Here is a 22,313-nt window from a genome sequence, read left to right on the forward strand (position 1 = left end):
TACCTGTTATAATATTTGTTTCATGTGTTTTTTTTCCTTTAAAGGCAGCGTTCTTGACGAATGCCAAACACACCCTCTCCAAATGGATTGCCCCTGCCAAGAACGCTGGCTCATGAGTTCAGGACACTAACAGAGATGTGTCCGCTCATTTACCCTGCTTCGTGTCGGGAAATGAAGGACAAATGCGCCCGTGTGTTCTACTATAAACTGTCGAGCACCGCGAATGAGTAAGATTGATCCCTCTGTCAATCATCGTTCATTGGTGTCGACACCATAGATTGGGTTAACGTTTATATTCTGGAAAGTAGACGTAAGTCTGCTCTTGGTTGAGTGGTGTTCCTGCTGCAACAGCCTTGCGCTTCAATATATTTTCGTAGAATGTTAGAAATCGTTTTTTTTTTCGACATATTTTGGAGAGTTGATTTAAGATTGTGTTGACCCTTCAACACAGCCCTGTTCCACTGAATTATTTCTATTTCATGAACGGAAATAAAAAAAAGTTTCACACAGTCTTGTTCCGCTGAATTATTTCAACTTGATAAATGGAAAAAAAATTTGTGGCCATGCAACCCAAATTATGGACTGTACAGCGAACCCACGAGCCTGTGCCCCTTTAACAGAGGAGGGTGAGAAACATGTCTTGAACGCCCTCTGCTGAAGCCCTCTCGTATTGGCCAGCAGACCTCGAAACTGGCATCGAACTCCTGAACCACGTTGCTGCCGACATGCGCAAGATTCGAATGGAATTTCACGAAAAATGCAGCATAATCTTTTTTTTTATGATAAATCCAAGCAAATAGCGTCAGCTGTGGCTGTGTGTTTACCCAGTGCAACTGCCTTCTGACAAAATTGTATTATCTTTGATAAATTAAAGATGTAACAATAATTACCAGGAATGTCACACTGAGTGAAACACCTCTTCAGGAGGCGCCTGCTGCTGCTACATTTTTTTTAAATTTTAAAATGATTTCAGCCAATTAATGTTGACGAGGTTGAGTCAACCAGTGAGAGGAAAGAGATATTTGCAGAGATCATAAAACCAGGGAAATTCATGTTATTGAAGTAGCTGACTTCTTATATGACATAGAATACCGTATTTCATTTGGCACATGCATTATTAAACGTGCTATAAAAATGAACCATTGCCCGAAATGTCGACTTCTGTGAGATTAAAAAAATGTTTTTCCCTTTAGAGGCATTGCCATTGAGGGACGTGCTGAGTTGTTGGTGACTTCTATGGCCGTTAATAAATTATTGTGTAGACAACGAACCACGTGAATCCTTTATCTTGGGGACATGTTGCGTGAGAGGAGCACTTGTGAAGGCCGGCCCGGCACAACGAGGTAGCGTTGTGGCCGGTACCACGCCCCGGCAACCTTTGTCTCTCCTTTGGCGACGTTTACACACCGCTCCAGTCCCGGGACCGAGTTTAGATCAATCAGCACCGGTTGTTGGTGGCCATGAACGTGAATCCGAGAACTCGGGTGGCCCGCACTCGTGGCGGCGCAGACGCCCTCACCGTTGCGCCACCGCTCCCCGACCCCACCCGTACCTGCTACGCCCCCTCGCGGCCAGCGACCCGCGGGGCCGCCGCCGCCTCCCCCTGTCACTCACAGTGCCGATACTTCTTTGGTTCTTAACCATTATATAAGGTCCGTACCTCTTGGGACTTCTCTTCACTTGATACAGATATTTTGCTGTGACAGTTTCACCTGAAGACGGAAGCTTGTGTTGCCTCCGAAACGCCGTGATTTTATTTTTTTTATTTTTTATTAATTTCATTTTTTACCTATGTGACTTTACCGAAAGAACTAAGAGTATGAATCCTTGCAGTCACGAAAGCTTCAAATCGAGAACTCTCAGTGCCTGCCACGCCCCCTCGCGGCCAGCGACCCGCGGGGCCGCCGCCTCCCCCTGTCACTCACAGCGCCTGCCGCGCGTGCTCCGGGAACCTAAGGACCGCAGAGTGCTGCCCAAACTTCCGTGTTCTGCTGTCTATCGGCAGCAGCAAGAGGAGGAGGAGGAGGCCAAGGCGCGGGAGGCCTCAGCAAGATGTCCGTGAAGCCCGTGCCGCCCAAGCCCACGAAGCCCGGTGAGACGCGGCCCGCCAGGGGCAGGGCTCGCGGGGTCGGGCGGCGTCTGGGGCGAGGCCTGAGCTGGGGCAGGGGCCTTGGGGAGGAAGGTTCGGTGGGGGGAGGCAAGCCTGCGAAGGGCAGGAAGTGGAGTGAGGCCCTGGGAAGGGCAGCGCGGGGCAGCTGTATGATGCCAAGCCTGCGAAGGGCAGGGCCCCTGACAGAATGGGGCAACACCTCCCCGATCCCCAGGGAGTTAACTCCGAGGCCCCTGTCTCTCAGGGGACCCGGGGGGTGTGGGCACGTTCCAGCGCTGTCGGGGCTCAGCGTTGGGGCCAGCACGCCAGGGATTGTGCGCGCTCCTCCATTGAGTTCCTTTCAAAGCCCGGGTCAACTGCTGCCCTAAGTGCTCATTGTTTGCATCAGAATGGCTTTCGTAAGAGAAGGTCATGGCGCGCTTTTCCGCGTCCTGCGATTGACACGTCCTGCCCGCCACCTTCTGTTCTGACCGCACCGTCCTGCCAGCCCTCTGTTGTTTGCCCTGCCTGACCCCCTACGCTGCCCTTCACCCCCTACGCTGCCCTTCACCCCCTGCCATGGTTCGCTCTCGCTGAGCCAGGGTGGCCGAGGAGACGAAGCGGCCCTCTCCGCCACCATGCAGGATGTGAAGTGGCAAGAATTGACCGCGTTTTGTAAGAAATGCGTGTCTGACGCCATGGGTTTGTTAAACCCCGAGAGTTGATGATTCTGCTTTGGCGGTCACCGCAATCGTGTTACGTAACGCGACGTTACACGATTGAATGCGGCTTTGGTGGCAGCGCTTAGCCTCAGTACAATAATGCAAGTGGCATTGGCAGTGAAGGCAGATGATGATGATATTGGTATAAACACACGACACGAGAGTTAGGTTCACGTTTAGGGTAAATGACTGATTACCTGCAACATGACAATAATTAGAGTCCATTTGAAATGTAGGTATACTTGCAAAGCAGTGTCATTGTTTTAAAATGTATTGGGCAATAGTTTTAAACTCTGACCTCCACTTCCTATGTAACGTCCACTTCACAACAGGCAGTATCATTTGGTTATTCCATTCATTCATTACTGTACTCTAATTATTTCCTGTCCGGTAATGAATGAGTGGATTTAATTGTCAGCCCTACGTAAATCCACTGCTGGATGAAAGCCTCCCCATCTCCTGTCTGTCACGGGGGTTGTTTCATCTTGCCTCACGCTGGTCAGCGCAGATTTGTGAAGATGGGCTGGTTAAGGGCCCCTTTCAGATATCACCACTGATGTCAGTTTGTGACCCGAAATCCAACTTATGCCACAGGTTTCTGAGCGCAGTGTGTGAACCGGTGCGCCACCACTCCCCGAGTGGAATTAGCGGTGATGGGATTTAAACTTTCAACTCACCGCACAGAGACCGAGTGTGCTGGCCACTTTCCCACGCAACTGCCTGAAAATTACTGATTAACGCCAATCTTTGGAACACACACACGAGCAGTCTCACAGATTAGGAAACCCCACAATCGGAATTTCAAAATAATATGGGGTGTTATTTTGATGGTATAGCTTTTAGAAAATATAGCTTATTTTTGCACTTATGCTTTAACACCTACGTGAAACTGAATGCACAATCACCATCCCAGCTTGGATGACAATGTTTATCAGTGTCAGACACCACTGTATTTTATGAGAAGTTCCGCCTTATCACGAGAGGTTGACATATCTATCTGTGTCAAATGATGCCCGCGGTAAAACCCCAGTTCATGATGAAGCCAATGATTACCCACATTTGTTATGTACCAGACACATGCGTCTGAAATCATGGAATTGCCCTTAAAGATTAATTGCATTGACAAAACATAATTTTCGACTGTATCCAGCATGTACAACAGGTAAAAAAAATTACTCAGCAATTTTTCTTGACATGGAGATGTGTGCTCCAAATAGACCTGTGTTGGACGTACTCAGATGGTCTGACTTTTTCATACACAGAGGGATGGCGGTGATGAATTCATTTTCATGCACGTGATTGAGTGTCTCGATATGCACGCTGTGCTAACGGCAGGTGTTACGATTATGCGATGTGTCATGCAGGCGTCGTGAAGGTGTACCGCGCGCTCTACACGTTTGAACCCAGGACGGTAAGGCCACAGCACAAGGCACACAGCGAATGGCGCTGGATACACTGTGACTCTGCACACAGCCAGTGGCTCTAAATCAAATATAAATCATAATACGCCTACCACAATACGGGTCAAATCACCTGACATCACCACCATAGCTCAAGAAACAACAAAGCTTGGCACGATGTGGCATGACTGGCATGGCATGATCCATTTTGGCAGAACACCGTGTACTGTTGGGCAGGACATAAGTCCTGTCAGTGATGATCAAACCAGAGCTTGTAACTTCCTAATATATTATTATGTTCCACGTAAATTTCTCCAGCTTTGAATTCTACATATCTGTCCTGCAGAACTGATCAAGTAGTCTCACTTGACACTGTCAAACGTTTTAATCAACTTAGCGACTGCCTGACTGTTTTTAGGAAAGTACGATGAGGCTTGCAACTTGCATTACACTGGAATGCCGATTGTGGAATTTTGGGCATCGTGTTTCTCGCTTATGATTGGTTGTCCCTGCCCACCAGGTACTCTGCTTAGGGCATCTGATGGGTGGAGGAGGCCAAAGGGATTGCTACTGACCTCCTGGCTGCAGCAAATTGACAACTGCTGTCAAGAGCTAGGAAATGGGGGGGGCGGCGGCGCTTGGGGGATTGTGCATAGAAGAATGTCTTGTGTTGATGTTGGTTAGATGTCACTCTCTAGACCGACTGAATTACTCGCTGTGCCCAGCATGCACCGGGAGACCGAGGCCTACTCACTTGGGCAACAGGCGCGGAGTCCAGTTAATTCCCCCTGCGTTGTTCCGCACGCGCCAGTGGGGCATTGTGCGGTACAGTAAGCCGGGCTCGGGTGGTGTTTGTGCACACCAGCCCAACGGGTGCGTGCGCGGGTCGGGCCGCGCCGTCACTCGGGCGACCGTGGCTGCGGTGCCGCCACCGCTGCTGATCCCAATTTCATTCTCGAGTGCCTTTCCCTCCGATTTTTATCCCGGCTTGGGGTCTGCCATTCCTCCGTTGCCCCCCCCCCCTCATAGTCCCAGGAACCAACCTGAGTAAGCGCATGTGCAACGCCAGTTAAGTAAAATCCCACTCTCTCAGTAAATGATGAGAAAACCCATCACAATAGTAAAATGCATGCAGACTGGAAACAAATAGATTTAACAATACACAACAAAGACAAAGATCCCCTGGCTGGCCTTAACAGACTGTTGGGACAAGTGCTGTTAGTGAGCACCTGTTCATGCCAGAACGGCACACAAAGGGGTAGATGGCCAGTACCATGCCCGGCTGATGTTGTGTCCCCAGAGTTGATGTTTACACACAATAAATAGTACTCGTTTCAGGCGGAGTTGGCTTAGGGGAGGCCCAGGACTGGTTCATATTTTCGCCGCTATTATGCATCGTGCGTGGGAATCGAACGTGGGTCGCCGGGTTCATAGGACAGTGAGCTTACAATCAGCAGCCAGTCCATTGCCAGTTCGTTGTTATTGTTATTAACTCGGTGGTGGTGGTGGAAGTTCATTGGTTAGGTGAATGGGTTTGTGGAAACATTGGCCCAAAGATAAGATGAACTGGAATGTCCTGTAATGGGGTGCGCATGAGCAGTGATGGGTTTTTGGCATGCAACACCCAGCCCCAAATACTTGAGCTGTCCTTACCCTGGGGCCTTCGCTTGTGCTCACTCTTGGGCCTCAGAGCCCATCTGTTTGGCAAACATGTGCAAGTTAACAAAAGAGCGGAAGAGGAACAATTCCTTATATGAGCCTGTGACATTTTTTTTTCAAAACTGACTTCTTCCTTAAAAATTACAATAGCCACTAATGTCCGGGAACAGTGACATAACTACAATATTCCTAGCTAAGGGGGGTCAATGTTGATTATTGGAGGGGACCAGCTATCGGCCTTCGCTTGCACCATCGCTACTTGGTCTCCAGGCCTTGGTATCAGCGTGAACAAAAGGCCTTGGAGTTTGGTTTTTAGCTCTTGGGTGCCTGTACAATAAAACCCTGGTGAGCCAGACACGTGCTAGCTGGATTTCACAATGAGCTACACCAGATCGACTATTACAAAAAATTCAAGAAATTTTTTATATAATAAAATAACGTACATGCCATATAATTAAGAATATGTAATGTATAATACGCTCGAACATGTTATATTGTTCACAATGCATAAAATATGCAGTTGAAGTGGAATAATAATTCTGGCAATATGTTCACGGTTGGATGACAGAGAGGGGGTGATCGGGAAGGGGGAGACGGGGGTGTCCTCGGACTGACGGACGTAAATACAGTACACAGCTCGTAGCATACCCCAAGTACTTTGTGTTGGTCTGTACAATAACGCACATACTACACACACTCGTACGTTCACACTAATACTATACATAGACTGCACAGTAACGCACGGTTATTTATTTTTTACATTCATTTAAATTTGTTTAGCAGATAGCCAGACTTTTTGGCTAGCCAGAGCAAGGCTTGCTCATGTTAGTGCGGCCTACCGAGGTTTTAACAGATCTCTGCTTTGGGGGGAAACGTTGCACAACTCTAAATTAAACAAACTGGCACGGCTGCCTCATTCTGTGAGTTTTGTTAAACCACCGCAAGGGGCGAAATGGCCTCCAGCCACCTCAAAGCGCACAGCCGCCCTTGCGCGCAACCGGCAGGGCAGATGAGTGAAGCAGTGCTTATTTTTCATCGTAATCGTCCTACTGCAGTCTGCAAATAAAGCACGTAATAAAATTATTCAAAACACATACATGCAATAAAGCGATGCGGCACTTCCCGTGTCGTCTAAACCTGGCAGTTACTTTGCGGATATTGTAGTTTGACCCATAGTAGTAAATTAACAACCAATCGTTTGGTGTACAAATGTATGTATGTATGTTGAACTTCTTTCGCACCGTACGTAGTCAACCGTGCTTATTGAAGGTGCTTTCGAAGTCTATGTCCTCGTGTGTGTACTTTTTTTTGTTTCAGCCCGACGAGCTGTACTTTGAGGAAGGAGACATCCTGTACGTCACAGACACTGTGAGTGCTCGGGGCTCACGTGGGTTTGCGGGCACACGTGTTGGCACTCGACAGGATGGAAGGGCTGCCCGAGAGCCCGGCAGTGCGTCCCTTCCCGAGGGCCACAACATCCCCATTCTGCTTGCACAGCCCAGGACATTGCTCGCAAGCTGCTCGAGCCCAATGGACGCGTTGTCGTCTTATTTCTTATGAAAACGTGATGGTTTCGCCATCACAAACATGGGGCTTGGTCGCCAAAAGCAATTTATTTTGGACATTTCATCAGCATCTGACTTTGGTCCATACAAATGCATCACTGCAATCGGTGCCCATGCCTCAAACGTTTATTTATTTCTCAATTATGACATTACGCCAATATTGTTCTTTTGAAGTTAATTAACTCTTTTAGGTGAACGTTCCATGAATGATGCACGCCAACTGCAGCTCTTGGCGCTAATTGTAGTGTTGAGTGGCCCCAGTGATTGAAGTGACACTGGGAGTGTTGTGGTCCCTCTCGTGGTGTAAAGTGCTGGCCGATGTGTCTGTGTTTGTAAATACAGAGTGACCCCAACTGGTGGAAGGGGACTTGCAAAGGCCGCTCTGGACTCGTGCCCAGCAACTACGGTAATTCCATCCTGCCATTGCCCACATCCCTCGCGTGTTCCACCGCCCATGTCCCCTCCTTGTCCTGCGTCACCGTAGTGCATTCTGATGTTTCAGGCTTCGGTGTGGCGGTTGCGGTAGTTGGTGTTGGCACGATGAGCTGAGCTCAACGCCGGAGTTGCCAGCGGTCGCCGGCTCCGCCTTGGCAGCCGTGTAAGAGATCTGTGCTCTGTGCGTTTCCCCCGCAGTGTCGGAGCAGGCGGAGTCCATAGACAACCCCCTGCAGGAGGCTGCCAAGAGAGGTGCGGCACACTGGCACACGTGGACATGCGCGCACACAGATGCACTCACATGCACCCACAGACAAAAACATAGACAAAGATCCCCCGGATTTTGCCTGTAAAACTGTTGGGGCAAGTGCTGTTCGAGATCACGAATGAATGCGGGTACTGCAATCGCGGGGATGGCTGGCCAGCACCATGCCCGGCAGCCTTTGTTTCCCCAGTTCTGGTGTTTATATACCACACCAGGTACTAATTTAAGGCTGAGTCAACCTAGAGGATGTCCGCTGATATGGCTCTTGTGGGTGGCTGGATTCGTAGCGTAGTGTGCTAACCACTTCACTCCCGCTCCGCCCGTGCATATTTCACAGACATACGACTGGCCCCCTACTGCCTATCCCAGCTAATCGCTAACAGGGGGCGTCCTTCACTTGTGTCCCTGCGTGCGACAGGAAACGTAAGCTGGCTGCGAGAGTGCCTGGACAATGGCGTGAGCGTCAATGGCCTCGACAAGGCCGGCAACACGGCCATCTACTGGGCGGCGCACGGAGGCCACAAGGGTAGGGCACGACACAATGAGCTCACGCACCGCCCGTATCCCCGCCGCCGCCCGCTCTCCGTGCCCGCTCTCTGCCTGAGCGTAATGAGGCCGCCCGACTTCCTGACGCGTCGTTGCCCCCCCCCCCACCTCCCGTTTGTGTTTTCGCTTCCAGATGTCGTTGAGATTCTACTCGGCCACCCCAACATCGAGCTGAACCATCAGGTGAGCCCGCGGTCGACGGCCGTGAATGTGGCCGTTTCCTCGTTGCTGTAGAACACCTCACCTTTCTTTTTTATCGCATGCGGCTCAAGACAATTTGTATTTATAAAGCACCTCAATGTGATCACATCTCGAGCCTCCGCACAAATAGGGAGAGAGATGTGCCTCGAAGAGGACTGGGGAGAGAAGATGGGAATTTTTTACGATTATTATGGAGGGGGGGCAGTGAGAGGTGGGTGGTTTTGGCTCTGGGGCAGAGATGCATATGGGAATGAAGATGTTTCGTAGAAAAGAGGCGGTTGGTCGGCAGAGATGAAGAGAAAGTCTTGAGCTGGTACTTGAACAGGAGGATGGGGTTGGCTGCGGATGGCCAGGAAGAGGGATTTTTGATACCCCGATTATTTTCTTTCAGAACAAGTTGGGAGACACGACCCTGCACGCGGCTGCATGGAAGGGCTATCCGGACATCGTGGAGATGCTGCTCACAAAAGGTGCCCCTCCCTGGCGTGTCGGTCCGGCTGTCTATGCTTGCGGGACTGGAGTAAACCAGGCTTTGTTTAACGGAGCAGATGCCCGTTGGTGACGGAATGTTTAAAAGAAGGCGCCGCTAAGCCAACAAAACCACTCCATATTGCTGCACACCTATGCTATGTCAGGTGCAACAACACGGCCCTTTCGTGACGTTACTGCATTGACGTACGCACACATGGAAGTGATGTCATGATTGACGTAGTGATGCATCTGACAGTAATTTTACGGCCTATTTTCTCATTAACGAAGCTTAGAATTCTTGTCGGACATTCTAAAATGCGTGGCCTGGGGTTGAATCTACATGATAAAAGCAGCGGGCTTTTGTGGGTTGCGTCATACTTTAGATAAAAAGACGTCTTTTCAGGAAGCTGGATACAAAAACATTCCACATGCTCCCCACCGAAGCTATTTGTTCAGTCAGCATTTCAGTCCCTGCAGCGGTCCTGTAATTTACCGCTCTAATCCTCTGCTGCCGGGTGGGCATCGAACATATCCTGCGATGTCATCCTCACATGGAGTGCATTATGTGGCTGTCATAGCCCAAACTTCTAATTTGACAAAAACATAATTAATACACAATTATGTTTTGGAAACGATAATACATCCAAAAAGGCTCTCACCTGGTTAAATAATTACATATATGAATTGATGTGTATGTACATAGCTGAACTTGTATTTTTCATTTTGATGTATGTACGTACGTGTACATATGGTGGCATAGTGGTCAGCGCTCTGTGCTACGCACATGGCAACCAGATTTATTTTCCCACTCGCAACCAAGAAGTGGCGTATGTTTGAACTAGTCCTGGGTCGACCCAGCCCTAAATGAGTATCTGGTGTGGTGCTGGCCACCCACCCCTTGGTGCGCCGTGCCGGCCTTCATTGGTGCTGCTCGCTAACAGCACTTGCCCCAACAGTCTGTTAAGGCTACACGGGGAGGGGGATCTTTGTCTTGGTGTAGCCTTAATAAGCGCTTGCTAATGACATCTGCGCTGCCGGTCTAAACAGGAGATTCTTGCCTTTGTACGTGTGTGTGTGTGTGCGCGCGCTAGGTGCGTTGACAGACGTCCGCAACAACGAGAAGAAGCTGGCCCTGGACATGGCCACGGACCCCCAGAGTGCATCGCTGCTCAAGCGGCGTTCCAGTACGGCTGCTGCACGCCACGAGTCCACTGCACACGCGGCGCCAGTACCGAGCCCCGCGCCGGACATTTCGAGGGGAACACACGTGTGCATGTGTATATGTGCGGCCCTCTTGTCTGTCCACTGCTGAATGAGGTCCTCAACACCCCAAGCGGGTTGCTTGACAGTACCTCACCACCCTGGTCAGTCAGGGGTCCGCGAAGGAGGGCATATTAGAAGTTAGAGCATAGCACACAGTACAGTAAACTTTAAAATGTCCATACTCCCCCTTTGCTGACAGGGTTCCCCACAGCAGCATACAACTTCTCCTTGAATCCCTTGATGCTCTTCACACACTCTTGTCTCTTTGGACCCTCGCATGGTTATAAAGTAAACGATTGTAGAATCTGCATTTGCTGTCCGCAGTCGATGCACGTTGTGGAAAATTAATCTGTCGTTTTGTTACTCTTGGCCTCCTTTGGTTGTTCCTTCACCTGCATGCCAAAGCCTTTGCCTCTCATTTTCACCAATGTCCAGCGACAATTGATGGGCACTTAAGTTGGGAAAATGAAATAACGTGCAGTGGCTTGGTCGTTGACGCTTGTGCCCACTGCTTGAAACAAGCACAAATGAGCATTTCCCTGTTCACGATGGTGCCCGTGAAGAACGTCACCTGTAATATACAGTTCCTTTGAAGGCCACGCGGCGTTATTGACACGTGTGTCAAGGATTTTGTTACATGTGCTTGTGCACCAGTGTCAGTTGTTAGAGGAGACCACAGCTGACTAGCACAATGGCGCATCGGGAACACAAACGTGACGCGGGCTCTCCGACTCGCTGCATGATCGTCGGCTCGCATCTCTCAAGAATGACTGCGGTGTGCTTTGTGTGTATTGAACGCCCGTCTGTGTGCGTGAGCAGCTGTGACCACGGGGCGCACGATCAGCCAAGACGACGACTACCTGGATGACGAAGACTCGGATTGAGCGCACGTGCCGGCCCGTGCCCTCGCGAGCACGCACGCTCCGCTGCGCCCGCCGGTGGCCGCCACCTGTGCATCTTCCATTCCCCAGCAAATCGCTAACTTTTTAATTTTTTTAATTAATTTTCTACAATACTGTATATTTTATTTGGATTAAAATGATTGTCTTTAGACATTAACATTCCGGGAGACACGGGAGGGGGGCTGAGAGTTTATGGGAAAAGAGGGGTCAGTCCATCCGGTTCCGGATCGCTCGTGGGCCGCGAGATCGCGTGCCCGCAGACACCCCGTCTGAAACTTGAATGTTTGTCCACTGGAAACACCGCGGGGAAGAGCGGGGACGCGCAACGCTTGAGCCCTCTCGGCCCCGCCACTCATTGGGGGCTTGGGAGCAGTGTTATTGTGGAGGGAGGCTCGCGGCGCGTCCCACCTCCCACGAGCTCGGCTGCCACGGCCATCCGGCATCCCCCGCGCCCCCAACGCTATTGTGCATCCGTGACCAAGGGAAGGGTCAAAGGTGTCGTAATCTGCTTGAGCCCCGAATTGGCGAAAGTATACGGTGGCAGAGCTGCACTGTAGGACTAAATTCACCGTGATGAGACGAAAAATGTACACATTTGCGATTTCCCCCATTTCACCAAAATTCACATTTAAAGGAACAATGACCACCCTGCAAGCAAATCGGGGTTGGTAAATAATTTAAATCTAACACCAGTTGGTAACTGTCACGTTTGGCATTGGGATGGCACACTGTTACAAGGTGTTAACACTGGCCAATCAGACCCGAAACTCTAGCCCCATCCCTAACCGTGCTCGCCAGTCAGAGCTCAACCCAGAACCCCAACACTGCTTCATCCAGCCCCCACGTGCTTCTCCCCGCTTTTTATTCACTTTTCATCGCTTATAACTTCTGAAATAATTTCTAAAATCGTTAAACTCTCGTTTATTGAGAAGAACTGGGGCAGAAACTGGAAGGTCAGTGTTTATACCCTTATGCAGATTATTACCAAAGTACTCTTCCGTTCTCTTTGGGTCTTTCGGTAAAGTCACGTGTGGGGGAGTGATCCATGTCTCCCGTGTGTACATGTCTGTATACTGTGCACACACTTTGTCTGGCATGAGTGAGGTTTGTGTGCGTGTCCTGCGAGTGTGTGATCTGTGGAGTCTGCTGTGCGTTCACGTCCGTGCCGAGCGTGCGATTAATGCACCCCCTCGCTCCTGCTCGGGTAACTTTTCTACATTCGTGTTAAAAAATGGTCTATGGCTGCACTGATCAGCTCACCTCTTGCCTTCCCTGTGGTAACCACGTGCCATGGAGATGGCTGGTGATATTTTCTGCGTCGACAATCAGCCGTGCTGTGCGTTAATTCCCAGCACGGCCACCGATTGCCTAACACGTTGGTGGTGAGCGTTGTTGACGACGACGACGATGAATGTTCGGTGAAGTCAAATTGCACGATAACCGGGGGGGCCTCCCTTGCCGCTTGCCACACACCGCCGGTGTTTATGTAATCGTTGCTCCAGAATTCTGCCCTCGGTGCAAAGTGCCCTGTGACAAAGTGGCACTTGTAATTATTGCCACGGGTGGAGCTTTTAAACGAGCGGCAGTTTGCAGTCGGCGCAGACTTTCCGTCGCCGGTAATTCGACCGCTGTATGGATGTTGGATCCATTGTGGCGCTCCTCCCACCTGCCCACGCCGCTGACATTCACTTGGTGTGCTGCAGGTGATGCACCTGCTGCTCGTGCCCCACCTCCGGTTGGCTGGCCTTTTGTCACACGTGGTGGTACTAAAGCGGGGGGGGGGGGGGGGGGCGTAATGACCCCCTCCGCCACCCACGTCTTGCGAGTTGATTGATCCCTGTGTTCATCTTGGTGTCTGTGTTACTCCCACTTTGGCTGTTACCCAAGGCCACCCGCCCCGCGCGCCTCTCGATTCTGAATAAAAACATTCGTAATTAATTTGCGTGTTAATTTCTCTTCGCGGACTGGTCGTGATGTCGATTGTTTCGTCTCCCGGCGTATTAGACCAGATGTCGCACTTGTTGGTACCAGCTGGAGTGGCCGACTTGAGAGAGGGTGTGAGCATGAATGGTATTTGGGTGTCAACCATTTCAAACGCAACGATATACGAATTACCTTGTATTAGCCCTTTCGATGAATGTGTTCAAAGTGCCCCACCCTCGTTTTATTACTGGGGACGGTGCCAATACTCTTTGGTTCTTTCGGTAAAGTCACGTAGGTAAAAAAAAATAAATCACGACGTTTCGGACGCAACACGTCGTGATTTCATTTTTTTTACTTACGTGACTTTACCGAAAGAACCAAAGAGTCTGGATCCTTGCACGAAAACTTCAAATCTAGACGGTGCCAATGTCTGCTGTGGGCCCTGCGCTCTGGTGTCGCGGTGAGTAGGACACCTTTTATCTGTCGCCCAAGAGGTGCTTCGTGTACGAGGCAGTGCACTAAGTAGGTTTGGCCATGTGCAGCGTTTCAGGGCGTTCCTCCTATTCCTGGGGTCTCTCCAGCCATTCTGGTTCATCGCTCGCATTTCTCCCTCGCGCTGTGTGGATGACGAAGTCGTTCGCGGTAGAAGGGTCATCGGCAGTCGCTCCGCGTTGTGTTGCAGAGGACATCAAAAGGTGAAGCGCTACTTTCTGCGAGAGTTCTCCATGGAAAATGGGTTTGTGTTATGGCACTGGAATGCAGTTAGGAGCAAACAAACACAACTGATGTATCCACATTCGCCTTCGCCAATCCGCTGCTGGATGAAGGCCCGGCCATTCAACGTCGGCCATGGCGGTGGTTTTGCCATACACCGTCACCAGGCTGGTCACTGCGGTTTGGCGAAAGGGGAGGCGGGGTGAGTCGCCAGGCAGCGTCAGCTCCCACGAGACGCCGATGTTCGCCGCGGCCGGGAGTGGGATTCGGGAAGGGAATGTTCGTAGCGCCGTGCGCTAACAACTGCCCCACCGCTCCTTTTCCGGACAAAAACTCACGACGTCGGTCAGTTAATCCCTGGCCCCACGTGCTCAGCTGCGGGGGGTCCTTGGCGCACAGAGCCCCCCCCCGCCCCCCGCTGCTGACGAGAGACCGCACCTGCTCACAAGATAAACGCCGTGATTGAGTGTTAATGGCTTCATTCAAAGGGAAATGCACCCACAGACACGCCGCACACACGTGGCGACTGATTGGTAAGCTCTGCGGTAAGCTGCCGAGCCGGAGCTGGCTGGCGACAAATGAGTTCCCGATTTTATCCACCGTCCATAGGAATGTGGAACTCGATGCGCAGCTCGCGTTGAGGAAAGTGCGGCCCAAAGACCCAAACCGCGCGGCACATTGTAGCCACGCGCAGGCTGCGTGCCGTGCGCTGTCCCACCCGAGTTCTCAACGGGTTCATTGGAAGAAGAATAAAAAAGACGTAACAGCTTCCAGTCACTCTCCTGTGTTCACATTCTTCTAAGGGGTATCAAAGACGTCCTTGGGAGTGCCATAACGACGGCTCTCCGCTAACGTTAAAGAGTTTTACTTCAGTCGCGAAGCTTGACACTCACGCGGAACATCCCGGGACGCGTCGCCCGGCCGTACGAGCTCCACGGTAACAGCTGTGGAGTCGTTGGCCGGACGAGCCGTGCGTGCTCGCACATGCGTGCTCGCACATGCGTGCTCGCACATGCGTGCTCGCACATGCGTGCTCGCACATGCGTGCTCGCACATGCGTGCTCGCACATGCGTGCTCGCACATGCGTGCTCGCACATGCGTGCTCGCACATGCGTGCTCGCACATGCGTGCTCGCACATGCGTGCTCGCACATGCGTGCTCGCACATGCGAGGGTCATTGGTGACTGCTGCACAACGCCCCGCGTGCAATCAGTGGGCCGGGTTAATGAGTTCGCAGGCGTAGGTGTGGGGTAGGGGGCCCCCACGTGCTTTCTTTTGATCGTGAGCTAATTGCGATAATTACTCATTAATTAGGATACATGGGTTGATGGGCCGTGGGTTTGGAACCCCGCTGCGGGAGATCGTTCTACCTGCCACGAAGATAAACCGAGCCGTTTCAAACTGGGGTCGCCTGCAAATCCGGACCCTCCGGGGCAGCCACGCATGCTGCGGGTGCCATCGCCGCCGCCGTTGATCCGCGATGTAATCGATTTCTGTGGATTCATCCGCACGCCTGCGCGCCGCCATGCGTGATGCGTGATCCAGCGCTTTGCGAGGAGCCCGCGCATGCGTCTCGCGGCGGAGCTGTGAGCGCTGTCCCCTCGTGCGCACCGTGGGGGCTCTCCAGGTGCTCCGCGTTCACTCGACGTGCAGTCAAACGCTCGTTGTCTGGAGATTGGCCGAGCATCGCAGGTTGCAGCAGGACCTCGCCGAATGAAATAGAGCCGCGTTCCTGGGCGATATCAACTACAGGTTGACGCGGAACACCGCACCTCCGATTAGCAAGGTTGGCTACGTACGGTGCGAAAGAAGTTCAACAATCACACACCTGGCGGAAAGGAGGGTGACTGGACCCCACGTGCTGATGGCGGCCGTGAATCTGACGGTTCTCCGGGACGATGGGCAAACGGTGCGATCCGTCATCAGACCTCGGGGCGGTTCGCGTGTGGATGGGGGGGGGCGGAAAGGACGATGAGCAGGTCTAGGTGGGCGCTCGGGATACTCCGCCACACGGGGGCGCATCGCCGACGAGACTGCGAGCACCCCCACCCCCTCCCCAACTCGCCACCCGCTCGGACGGGGGGGGGCAGTTCGCGAACTGAATTGACGCTCGCCGCCCCGTCTGCAGTTTTAACAATGGGGCCCGGGGAGGGGGGAGGAGATGGGGGGGTGAGAGGAGATGGGGAGGGGGTAGGGAGCCCCGGAATCCTGATCCCAGATTCATGTAGGAGCAATCTTTGTCACTGGCCACGTTATGAGAGCCGTCGCAACTGAAAGGCGTCAAAGTTCGTGCTGGTAGTGTCTTCACCACCGCGTGTGCACGCTTCTGTGTGCAAGTGTGTAAGTTTAGGAGGTGGGGGTGGCAGGTTGGTTCGCGCGTGACACGTCGAACCCGGCCGGCCTGGGTTCGATTCTCGGTCATGGCTAACATCGGTGGAACTTGATGATTCTTTTTTTACCTTTCCCGGGCCTCCTCCGTGTCGGCTCAGCCTTACATCGGTACGTACCTGCTTCGGTGTGTGACCGTCAGCATTAGGGAGACAAAGGCGGCCTGGTGTGGTTATTAGCCCCACTACCACCACTAAACTACCCCATGGTGAGCCGCGTCAGTCTTAATAGATGCTCGCTGACAACAGTCGCAGCACCGCCAGTGTGTGCGGCTACACGGGCGTTCTGTGTGTGTGTTTGGCCGCGCGCTCACACGCACACATGAATAAGCAATTTGCGCATTTAAATGCGCACGCACACGCGCACAATGCGACCCGCAAACGCATTCATACCCATGCTGTACACACATTCACACACATTTTCTCGCACACTCGCGCGCACACACACGCCAATGTGTGTACACGTGTGCCAAAGACGCGTGCATGTAACGCGCTTTTTTTAAAGACCTGGTCATGATGTATTGCATATGGTGCCCCTTGGACCCCAGGAGCGGGTGTCGGTGGGGGTGCGGGTTGTGGTGGTGGTGGTGGTTGTGGGGGAGGTGCCCCGTGTTTCTCTTCAACTCCTCCTCCTCCTGCTCCTCCTCCCTCCTCTCCGCTCGAGCAGCAGCCGCAGCCACGGGAAGCATCGCGCATCCCCTGCACTCTCTCTCCGTCTCCTGCGCCCCGAGGTGAGCAGCGGGGACCAGGGACACGAAGGGCACGGGGGGAGGGGCATCGTGAACAACCCAGGAGCGAGCTGAGCCAGAACCAGCCCACGGTGATTCCTGGAGCCGCCGCCGCGCCGATCATGCGGATCTTGTGAGCCGGGCTGGGACGGAGGCATTCGGGGTCCCCTTCGCAGAGCTGCCGCAGAGTGAGCGAGGGTTCCTGCCTAGCGGAGACGGACGAGGCGAGAAGAGTCTGCGAAGAACGAGCGAAGAGGGGGAAGGAGTGAAGCGAAAAAACTCTTTGCTGTTGAGGCAGGGAGAGAGGAGGGTGAAAGGAGGCCCGAGGGGCCAAGTGGACATCGAGCGCGCTCATTCGTGACCCCCCCGCCCCCCATGCCGCCACCCGCGCGCACCATGCCGGCCTCACCGCGGCCGTCCGCGTGGCTCTGGCTGTGCGCTCTGGGGCTGCTCCTGAGTCACGCCGCGCGGCCCTCGCTCGCCGCCGTCTTCACGAACCACTGGGCCGTCAAGGTGACGGGTGGGACGACCGAGGCGGACCGCATCGCCAGCAAATACGGCTACATGAACCTGGGCCAGGTGAGGCCACACGCACACTCGCGATCACCAACTCCGCGCACCACACGTGGGCAGCATGCGACGTGCGTGCGTGCGTGTGCCGTCAGAGTGTACACTCAACAAGTGGCTAATCCTGTGGGTGGCATTGACTGGCTCTCGCCGTGAGAATGTGGACATTTACACTGATCGATTCAGGGCTGTAGAAAGGGAGATGGAGCACCGTTCCACGATGGCGTGACTGATCGGGGAACTACTTTGAGTTTACTTTGTTGCGAATGCGACGTCGAGCTGGAGCTGAAATTCTCGCACACGAGTGTCGCTCGGAGTGCGCCGACGCCTGATGGCCGCGCTGTTTACTCGCGAGGGCACCTGAGTTGAGTCGGTGGTGGTAGCGGTCGTGGTGGCGATCGTGGTGGTGCACGCCCGCGGTGATCCAGATCTTAGGAGGCACAGGGGTTGATGGATCACGGAGAAGAGATTTTAAGACGCGCTAACACACACTTTGGGCTGACAAGTGGCCGGGAGATGGCAGCCAGTAGAGCGAGTGGGTTCATGAAAGCGTGTGGAGGGGGGGGTCATGTGCGCTGTGGCTTTCCCCCGGGCACTTCAGTTTGCCCCCCACGTGAAACGCGAAGCGCATTATTTCAAAACTAAACTGGCCAAATATCTCAGTGCAGGACCCTCTTGACAAAGATCCATACAACTCTTGAGGATTTCCTGGATAAATACGGTGGTGGTGGTATTATTGTTATCATCAGCAGCTGTTGTACACCTATCTGTGGTGTAACGTATGTCAAGGTGCAGCCCTGCAATTGCGTACGCACATTACTGCTGACGGAAGGGTCTCCGCGAGAAGGAGCTCTGGAGAGCCCCTCCAGAGACCATCGACCTACACGCTGGCCAGACGTTTTGTAAGAGGGGTGATGTACTCACAGTTTACCCCACCACACGCGCCCATCCGATCGATCAACCGTGGTCTACCGCTTGATGCTGTTGGGCAGACGGACAGAAGCGGGGTTGAGTTCAAGAACGCGCCCATTGTATCCATTGTCACACCGGGAGATTGGGTCGAACCGAACCGACGACCTCTAGATTATTACAGATCCAGTGTGATAACCATTACACCACGGCTGCATCCCCTGCCGGGGTAACATAGCAGTCATATGTGAAGTCACAAAGCTTGCGTCGAAAAACCTCCGACCACTACACTCCGCATGATGTTACGTAACACGTGACGCGGGCACGTGTGGCCGTGGTGCATGTTAACCCTCGTGGTGGTGGTGGTTGTAGTGGGTGGTGGTTGTAGTGGGTGGTGGTTGTAGTGGGTGGTGGTTTACCCTTCGCTTGGTGCAGATCTCGTTGGTCCGCGCGTGCCACCGCCATCCCCGTGTCCATCCGACCCCTGCTGCTCCCTCCACGTGTCCATTTATTTACTCCAAGTCTTGGGGGTGGCTGGGGCTCTTTAGGAGAGGGGGGATGGGGGTTTGGGGGGTGGTAGTTGTGTGTGGGGGGGGGGTCTAATGAAAAAAATCTGGAACTGCAATTTTTTGTGTCAGTTAAAAATAGCCACAGAGTGCTTTGATCGCGATTCCAACACAACTGAGATTTAATTTTGACTTTTAACAAAGTGTGTTTGCCCGAAACGCATCACTAGTTCTGCTCAACACATTCACCATCCCTCCCCCCACCCAGCCTCAGGCCTGACCCTTTGCACCACCCAGGGCTTAATTACTGCGGGAGCTGTCCCAGAGCTGAGTTCGGGATCCGGCGGGGGGGGGTAAGGGAAGAGGTTGGCCCTGCCACCCACCCACCACCTCTAACCCTTGCAGCAATTCTCTGTGCCTTGGATCTTTTGCTGTTGCGGCTGATGTAGCTGCTATTGGGCCTGCTGTCACTACTACTATTGAGGCTGCTATTACAACGACTTTGCTGCTGGTGAGGCTGATATTGAGGTTGCTGTTGAAGCTGATGTTACTGTCGAGGGGGCTGCTGTGGCAAATGTTGACGTTCCCGCGGCTACTGATAGGGCTGATGCTGATATTGAAGAATTTCTGACTGCTGATCTGCCTTCTCGCATGGCTGTGGCTGCTGTTGTTACTGCTGTGACTGCTGCTGATTTGGCTGCAAATCAGCAGCAGCTGTTATTTCTGCCGGGGCTCCTGCTGTTGCCACTGATGGATCTGCAGCTATTGCGGATGCAGTTGTGGTTACTTTTCGGGCTGCTCCTGCTGATGCCGCTACTGTGGCGACTGCTGTTTCGGCTCCAGCTGCTATTTCCCCGGCTTCTGCTGCCGCTGGGGCTGCTGTGTTGGCATCAGACTTGACCCTGAGATCTCGAGGCTTTTAAACGGAGCGCCAGGAATTCGAGTCGAGGCAGGGCGCGGAATACCGCACGGACCCTCCACAATCGGCGCCCCGCACCCCACCGCCCAGCGCCCTCCCCGCCCGGCCGAGAGGGCCACGAGGCCAGGGTGCCAGTGGGATCACGAGACCGCGAGGGTCGTGGTAGCTCGCGGGCCCGTGAGGTCATCGGTTCTGTCCGTAGCAGGAGGGGGCGGGGGGGACTGTGGAATGGGGACGCGGCCACATCACCCAGCGCCTCTCCGCGACTGGGGGGCTCCACGTGGACGAGCGATGGGAGGAGCGCAGAGCGCGAACCCTGCCCGCGACTCTCTCCCGAACGCTACCGCTCGCTCTCGCCTGAACACGAACTCTCTCTCTCTCTCTCCCGCGAGCAGTAATTCTCTAAACCCTGACACGACCACTATCCCGAGCACGAATACTTAACGCCAAGCCCGAGCACCCTCTCGAGCCCTAGTGCTCGCTCTCGCACTAACTGGTGCTGGCCCTGCTCTCTCCTGCTAACCCGATCTCTAACGCTAACCCGAGCTCTAACCCCATCTGTCGCTGTCCATGACTACCTCTGTTGGAGGGAGTTGGTGGGGGGTAATGCCTGACATTGGCAGCTTCGTGCTGAGTCCACGATGACTCCTGCCAGGTCGGCGTGCTTCATGGCTACCAACGGCCGTTCACACAATCTCGATTCGTCGATTACCAACAACTGTTCGATTGGCGATACGTGCATTGAATCGCGTGTGTGCGATGCCATGGAATCGCGTCACTCCGATAGCCACGTATGTCCGAAAAGAGTCAAAAACGCAGAGCTTACTTTGACACGTACCTAACCTTTCCGCACGCCTCTTGCTGTCATCGAGATTGTCACTGTGTTTTTATTCACGCGCGATCCGTTTACAACAGTCAAAATACCTCGTTTGTTCGTTGTCCAATATTCCTTAATGACACTGTCACTCGTTCTCTGCAATGTTGATGTGTCTGTCTTTTTATCTTTGCTAAACCCACGTACTATGGGATCTCTCTTGTAAAATAGCAGGGAAACTGGCTTAAACGTGATCATCCGTGTGGCAAATCAAATGCACTCAATACTAGACGCACTATTATGCACCGCTGTATGAAAAATAGTTAATTATTTCATCTAACCGCAGGCTTAAATCGTGGCGATCGAATCACTGGGGTGTGTGTGTGGGGTAGGGTCGGGAGTGAATAGTGCACCTAGCCTGGCACAAGGTCCGTCGTGACGTCACCGCGAATATGGCACTGCTCGGATATTCTACCGTCGCGTGTGTTGGCAGCAGCGGCGGCGGTAGCGGCGGCAGCGGCGGCCGTAGCAGCGGCAGCAGCGGTAGCGGCGTGGTTCAGGAGTTCGCTGCCAGAGTGGAGGTCTGCTGGCCACGACGAGAGGGAGGGAGGGAGGGCTGCCGGTGAGGGTCGGCCTCGTTCTGCCGACTCCCCCACCTGGAGCCCCCTCGTGGCTTGACGACCCCCGCACTGGGCACATGACCGCGAGGACTCTGCACGCGGAGAGCGTCCGTCAGGGTCCCGGCGCTTGTTAATAATCACGATGATGATGATACTGAGACGCACGTGGGTCAAGTGCGTGAATAGAACGTGGGTGGTTCTGTCGCCGCGGTGAACATCGTCGCCGCAGTCCGCCACCTGTGTGGGGGCGCCGCCTCTTGCAGTGGAATTCCTCCTCGCCGGCACAGCGAGTTCGCCTCGAGCCGTGCGGGTACGAGAGGGTCTCGCGCAGGGACTGGGGGGGGGGGGCATGTGTCGTTACATTACCCCCTAGAGGCCTCGGCGTGCCGTGACCACGATAATGGGCAATTGCAAACGAGGCTCCTCGCTCCCAATCGGGCAGTAACGCCATCACTGGGCTATTAAACTCGCTCGTCCATTACCAGCAGCTCCTAATTCGTCCCCCCTCCCTTTCCCCGGAGACCCCCCCCTCCCCCCACCCACTGGGACTTTGCCATCGCCGTGGGGGGGTGGGGTGGGGGCACTCGGAATGCCCTCGGGGAAGCGGTAGCGAATTATTGCCCGGAAGAAAACGAAATAATTCGCCGTGAACGAAGTGCCGAGTTTGAGGCATCGCCCCGCGTCCAGCGCCCGGCAGCCGCGGCGAA

At 53.5% G+C, this 22,313-nt stretch overlaps 2 protein-coding genes across 3 annotated transcripts in view; both read left to right on the forward strand.

The window, feature by feature from the left end:
* The first annotated feature begins 1,916 nt into the window (after positions 1–1,916).
* On the forward strand, positions 1,917–13,456 carry OSTF1 (osteoclast stimulating factor 1). Its single transcript, XM_061558625.1, has 10 exons — positions 1,917–2,092; positions 4,176–4,222; positions 7,188–7,238; positions 7,778–7,841; positions 8,069–8,122; positions 8,554–8,661; positions 8,815–8,864; positions 9,274–9,352; positions 10,445–10,537; positions 11,436–13,456. Exons 1-10 carry the CDS (start codon positions 2,053–2,055, stop codon positions 11,498–11,500), a joined length of 651 nt encoding a protein of 216 aa, XP_061414609.1. The 5' UTR covers positions 1,917–2,052; the 3' UTR covers positions 11,501–13,456.
* A 3,033-nt stretch (positions 13,457–16,489) lies between these two features.
* PCSK5 (proprotein convertase subtilisin/kexin type 5) overlaps positions 16,490–22,313 on the forward strand; it is a 42,450-nt gene continuing 36,626 nt past the window's right edge. Inside the window, exons 1-2 of one of the 2 annotated variants that reach the window (XM_061558627.1) lie at positions 16,490–16,655; positions 17,211–17,850. In XM_061558627.1, the coding sequence (XP_061414611.1) occupies positions 17,647–17,850 (204 nt within the window). In that variant the 5' untranslated portion in view covers positions 16,490–16,655; positions 17,211–17,646. The remainder of the gene's footprint in view (positions 16,656–17,210; positions 17,851–22,313) is intronic. The other variant, XM_061558628.1, reaches the window with a different exon arrangement.

This window comes from Lethenteron reissneri, chromosome 24 (genome assembly GCF_015708825.2).
Source record: "Lethenteron reissneri isolate LAM-NWPU_2019-01 chromosome 24, ASM1570882v1, whole genome shotgun sequence".
Classification (NCBI taxonomy): domain Eukaryota; kingdom Metazoa; phylum Chordata; class Hyperoartia; order Petromyzontiformes; family Petromyzontidae; genus Lethenteron; species Lethenteron reissneri.

What these genes read in the sequence shown, in the direction of transcription:
- OSTF1 (XM_061558625.1), top strand. Translation starts at nt 2,053, where the DNA reads ATGTCCGTGAAGCCCGTGCCGCCCAAGCCCACGAAGCCCG. An exon ending in GCCCAAGCCCACGAAGCCCG is followed by an intron (nt 2,093 to 4,175) that starts GTGAGACGCGGC and finishes TGTGTCATGCAG; the next exon opens with GCGTCGTGAAGGTGTACCGC. An exon ending in TCCTGTACGTCACAGACACT is followed by an intron (nt 7,239 to 7,777) that starts GTGAGTGCTCGG and finishes TTGTAAATACAG; the next exon opens with AGTGACCCCAACTGGTGGAA.